The following is a 5,096-nucleotide window of genomic DNA, read 5'->3' as shown; positions in this document are numbered from 1 at the left end:
GGGGGGCTTTTCCTGCCAGTGCCCGTGGCAGCAGATCTGTTGGCTCTACATCAAGAACTTAAAATTGAGGTTTGGTGGCTGAGGCCAAGTACTGCTCATGTCACACAAAGGCCCTGAGCAGCCCAGTGGGGAACAGACACAACCGCAAGAGAAATGCTGATGTCAGGGGCACCTCCCAGCCCCATGCAGGGGCAAAGCCATACATGGCCCAGGCCCCCTGGAACAGCCCTGCTGCAGCGATGCAGCCGCTCTCCCAGGGTGAGTCTGTCTCCAGCTGCTTGAGCAAAGTCTCCCCCCCACCCCCGAGGTCTGAGTCACTTGATGCAGTGTGTCCTGAGGGTGGTGATGCTGTCCAGCCTCTCCAGGGGCTGCAGCATGGTGGCCCAGGCAGCTGGCAGCAGCAGCGCTCTCGCTGTCCTAACCCAGGCAGTGGGAGAGGGGAGTGAGGGTCTCCTGACCCCCCCCAGGCAGGGGAAGCCTTTTCTGGCTGCTGGCACAGACTCGTCCGTCGCATGTTCACGCGGGACTCTGCTTGCTGTCCCGCCTGAGCTGAGCCTGCAAATGGACCCTGGCGTCTGTCCCACCTTTTCCGCTGGTTTCTGCGGTGTGCTGGGTGAGCAAAAGCTTGGGGAGCTGCCCAGCTCCTGAAGAAGGTGGTCTCTGCTGATGGGCAGGGCTTTGCTGTCTCTGGCTGGCTGGAGGTCCCTTAGTGCCCTCTGTCCCTCCATTAGGATGGGCCGAGTCCAAGCTTTAACATCTTCTGACACTAGACAGCCACGAGCATCCCTTCCTTGTGGCAGTTAAGCCTGTGTGTGGAGTGCCCTGTGTGCCCCTGGGGATGTGGTGAGGTTTTGCCTGCAGCTGGGCTGTGATCCCTGGCTTGTGCACAGCCTCAGGGCAGGGAGGGTGCTGGTTCGTGATGGAGGCAGACTCCTGCTAGGTGTTCCCTTCCTCCAGCAGCTGGGCATGGCCGTCCCTGTCCTCCTGCTTCCCTCCCCTTTGCTGAGGGGCAGCCTGTTTGCTTTCCGCTGACCTAGCAGAGCACTTCCCAGGACAGACAGCCTGCCTGCTGCCAGCTGCAGGAGGGAGGGATGCAGTTCCCAGCCTGGGGCTACTTGGGCAACAGGTACCCCTGCTTCTGGGAGGCTAGCTGGCTCCGAGTTTTCTCAGCTACTTGATGCTAAGGCTTTCCTGCCCTCTTCTGAAGCAAGAGGGGGTGGGGAGCCCAAACAAGCAAGCAGGAGCAGCTTGGCCTGCCCTTCTTGCTGGCCTGGAGCTGTTCCTGCTTTCCCACAAAGCCATGAAGCAACAGCTCTGCCCCTGCTGCCATCTGCGCAGCTGCCCCCTCATATCCATCTCCCGCTTCTTGTTTCCACAGCGCGAACTTTCAAAGGCTTCCAGGTCTGACAGTAGCTCCCGTGTCCTGAACTCCACCACCACCACTGCCTTCTGCTGAGGTGCTGCCTGCCAGGCTCCAGCTGCTCGTAGTTGTAGTGAGTTGCTGCTCCAGCAGGGCGTTACGCAGCTCCCCCTGCACCCAAAGCATCCGTGCTGTAGGGTTAACTTTTACCTGGGTCCCAGGCGTTACTCCAACAAGCCTGGCTCTCTGTGGGGTGGGGGGGGGGTCCTGCCTGCCAGGGTAGGGCATGAAAGGGGCACTTTTAGAAACTTGCTTTTATTTGGGGAATTCTTGTAAATGTTTGCGATTAAAGATTTGAGTACACGGTCGTGTTAGGGTAGTGCAGCAGTGGGTGCTAGCTCCTGCCGCAGCCTGGCTGGCTGGGGTGAGTGTTGGTGCTCAGTCACAGGGGCTCTGCCTTGCTGAGCATGCTCTGGGACAGACAGAATCTATTTGAGAGCGCCAGCTTTGGTGCCTTTTGTCACAGGCTTTTTTCCCCTCCGTTGCTGTAGCTATTGTCCGTCAGTATCTTCCTTTCTCAACACCACAGCAGGCTTGTTTCTTTTAGTGGGGGCTTGCTTTAGCTGAGGTTCCCTTAGCAGCAGGCTTTGCTTGACCCCGGAGCACTGGGCTCACCCCCTGCTGCAGGCTGGGCGCAGTGCTGAGGGTCTTGTCTCTCCCACACTGGCTGCAAGGCTGGAGGTCCCTGGGAGGGAGCAGCGGGGCGCTTCACGGGAGGCAAGCCTGACCAGGCACCTTCCTGGAGCCCTGATGGCCGTACAACTTGTACCCTGCTGCTCGCTCTGCTCCATCCCCAAGCTGTGGAGGGGCAGAGCCTGCGGCAGGGAGTGCCTGAGCATGTGTTACTAGCAAGGAAGCGAGCTGCAGTGGGACAAGGCTGCCTTCCCTGCCCTCGGGAAGGGGTGCAGCTTGTCCTGCCCCCAGGACCTGCTCTGCACCATCCAGCGCTGCCTGCTGCTGTTCTTCACCCTTCGCTCCGGCAGAGGACAGCAAGCCCAGTGCTTTGGTGGTACAGCACAGCCCTGGGCACGGCGTGGGGGGCCTGTTTGCACTTTTGTTAACAAAGCTCTGTATTCATGTGTCTGTCCCTGATCGTGACTAATTTGCACCTTGTTATCACTACAGTCCCCCACTTGCTGTTATTTATTCTCCAGGTTCTGTCCCCTTGCTCTGTAACTCTGTATATACTGTTATTGGGAATAATACATATATGTGTATATAGCTGCCACTGTTTGTGTGTCTGTGGGGTGACCAAGGGCTCCCCTGGGGTGGCCTTGCTGCTGGGGGGGGGGGGGGGGGGGAGGGTCAGGCATGGCTTTAAGCCAGGGCTGGCTCCAGAGGGGCCAGGGGGAGCTGGGAATGTCCTTTGTACTCAACATGAAGCACCACCACAGCCATTATGGAAAAGTAGATGTAATAAATGTGTAGAGTCCTTCCCCTGGTTGTCTTTAGCACTTGTGCAGCTGTAGCCCGGGCAGGCTCAGGCGCCAGCCCCTAGCTCCAGTGTGTTGGTTCAGTTCATTGTGGGCTAAACCCGGTCAGGTCCTGTACTGGGGGGCTGCCTGCCCCCCTCCAAGGGCAGAGTGGGGCTGGTCCTGGCAGCAGGCGCACGGGAGCAGAGCTTGCCTGTGTCTTCCTCACTGCAGGCAGCTGTGGTGGGGGGGGCTGCAGGGCCCTCATGACTCCAGCACACACACGTAGGTGGTCCAGGGCCCGCACACCACCTCCTCTGCCTGCAGCCCCTCGGCCACCAGGTACTCGACGCGGCGTGGCTGGTCAGAGCTGGCATTGTCCTCGTGTCCCAGCTGCCCGTATTTACCTGCAGACACAACAGTTGTGCCACAATGTGGCCCTGGGGCCTCTGCCCTCACAGGGCCATGGCCCTCCAGGCATTTGGGGGGAGGGAGGAAATGTGAGAGCACCCCTATATGAACAGCTCCAGCCAGGAACCCGTGGAAGTGCTCTGCTATGAAACCTCACAGTGATAAAATAAATCATTATACAAGTAACAGCAGCCAATGGTAAGGGAGCAGAAAACAAAAGCTGGTCCTGGGGGGTGTTGTACCATCCCAGAGCAAAGGACTCACTTACCCCAGCCCCAGGTGTAGAGCTCGCCGCCTCCTGCAAAGGGGACAGCACCCATCAGCCAGCACCCGCACTGCAGCACAGGGGGCTGCCGGCCTCTGGCCTCTGCCCCACCAGGTCCCGGTGAGCCCCGGCCCCTGTCAGCCGCCCCTGCCCCGCTCCCGGGCAGCACCGAAAGCAGGGGTGCTGCCCGCCGCCCCGCCGGCGAGAGCCAGGTACTCACGTGTGACAATGGCCGTGTGCCGAGACCCGCAGCTGACCTTGCTGACTTCCAGATCCTGGGGCAGATCCAGCAACGCCGGGAACGCTTGGATGGAAATGAATGCGGAGTCCTCGGCAGCCGGCTGCTCCTGGTGGGGTGTCAGCTCAGTGTCCCCTGGGGAAGAGCCGACCCTCAGCTCCCGGGAGTGACCAGGCCCTGCCAGGCTCGAACCGCACTGGCCCCGCACTGAGCTGCTGGCATTGCCTGCGGCTGTGTGGGGACCCAGCACCACCCACTGCCCCGGCCAGCAGCACCCTCACCTGCACCCGTGTCCTCATCCTGTGCCCGCTCTTCTGCCAGCGCTTTGGAGGGCAGGGCCAGCTGGCCCGACTCGTTCCAGCCCCACACATAGAGGTCTCCTGCCTCTGCAGGGGGTGGGAGCGCATCAAGGGTGGCCCTGGAGCAGAGCTCAGCCCTCAGCCCCCGTTGGCGGCAGCGGCTGGGTGCTCCGGGGGCACCAGCACCGACCACACACGGCACAGCGCTGTGCGCTGGGCTCCCCCAGGACCAGGGGCGTGGGGTAACTGCGACGTGGGGGACTGGTCCTGTGGGGCCCGTGTGCTGCTGCTGGCCGCGCCCCCCACCCCCAGCATGGCCCCTCACCACTAACACTGGCCGAATGCCACCCGCCGGCCGCCACTGCCTGCATCGGCATGCCGGCCAACGCCTCCACCAGCCGCGGCTGCAGCTCTGACTCCAGGCTCCCGTGGCCGAGCTGCCCGTGCCTGCAGGGAGACACACACGGACAGACAGACAGACACCTCCCACACCCCACTGCCCTCCAGCCCTCGCGCCTCCCTGTCCCACTGTGAGCCTGTGGTCCTGACCAAGTCCCTCCTGCCTGCTGCTGCCCGTGCTGCTGCCACTGACCCAGCTCCCCCCAGCCCCCGCACCGGGGCCGTGTCCCAAAGGCGAGGGATGCGGCAGGGGCACAGGGCCCAGCCAGGGGGGTGGAGGGGTGGGAAGAAGGGTGCCCCTGCACCCCGGTGCCAGGCCACGTGGGAGGCTGGCGGGGGCTCGGTGGCCCTGGTGCCCAGCAGGCCGGGTGGTCGGGTTGCAGCACGCAAGGCTGTAATTCAGTAGCAGCTGCACAATGCATGAGACAAGAGTCTGTCTTGTCGTGCAATCACTGTGCAACGGTGCAGCGAATGACACAACTCTGAAAATTAATGTGTTTACAAGTTAGTCCATTGATCTAATTGATTGCTGAGCTTATTTGGGCCCTGCTGAGCCAGCAATCAACAGCGCAGTGTCGGCATCAGTTTGGCCCCAAGCCTGAAAGTGAAAGCAGGGGATCCCCTGAGGGGACAAGTTTGGGCTCATCGGGGG

At 61.6% G+C, this 5,096-nt stretch overlaps 2 protein-coding genes across 2 annotated transcripts in view; one reads left to right on the top strand and one right to left on the bottom strand.

The window, feature by feature from the left end:
* The window catches only part of PRC1 (protein regulator of cytokinesis 1), a 7,541-nt gene extending 6,018 nt beyond the window's left edge, over window positions 1-1,523 (top strand). The window contains exon 13 of the mRNA XM_019472365.1: window positions 1,379-1,523. Within this exon, the coding sequence (XP_019327910.1) occupies window positions 1,379-1,456 (78 nt within the window). The 3' untranslated portion in view covers window positions 1,457-1,523. The remainder of the gene's footprint in view (window positions 1-1,378) is intronic.
* Window positions 1,524-2,827: 1,304 nt separating this feature from the next.
* Window positions 2,828-5,096, bottom strand: part of RCCD1 (RCC1 domain containing 1) — an 8,179-nt gene continuing 5,910 nt past the window's right edge. Inside the window, exons 2-6 of the mRNA XM_009280455.2 lie at window positions 4,371-4,492; window positions 4,028-4,132; window positions 3,729-3,881; window positions 3,512-3,541; window positions 2,828-3,239 (exon numbers count right to left, since the gene is read on the bottom strand). Coding sequence (XP_009278730.1) covers window positions 3,097-3,239; window positions 3,512-3,541; window positions 3,729-3,881; window positions 4,028-4,132; window positions 4,371-4,492 — 553 coding nt within the window. The 3' untranslated portion in view covers window positions 2,828-3,096. The remainder of the gene's footprint in view (window positions 3,240-3,511; window positions 3,542-3,728; window positions 3,882-4,027; window positions 4,133-4,370; window positions 4,493-5,096) is intronic.

This window comes from Aptenodytes forsteri, unplaced genomic scaffold (assembly GCF_000699145.1).
Source record: "Aptenodytes forsteri isolate BGI_AS27 unplaced genomic scaffold, ASM69914v1 Scaffold83, whole genome shotgun sequence".
Taxonomy (NCBI): domain Eukaryota; kingdom Metazoa; phylum Chordata; class Aves; order Sphenisciformes; family Spheniscidae; genus Aptenodytes; species Aptenodytes forsteri.
Note: the sequence above shows the minus strand (reverse complement) of the source record. Positions and strands in the feature narration are given on the sequence as shown.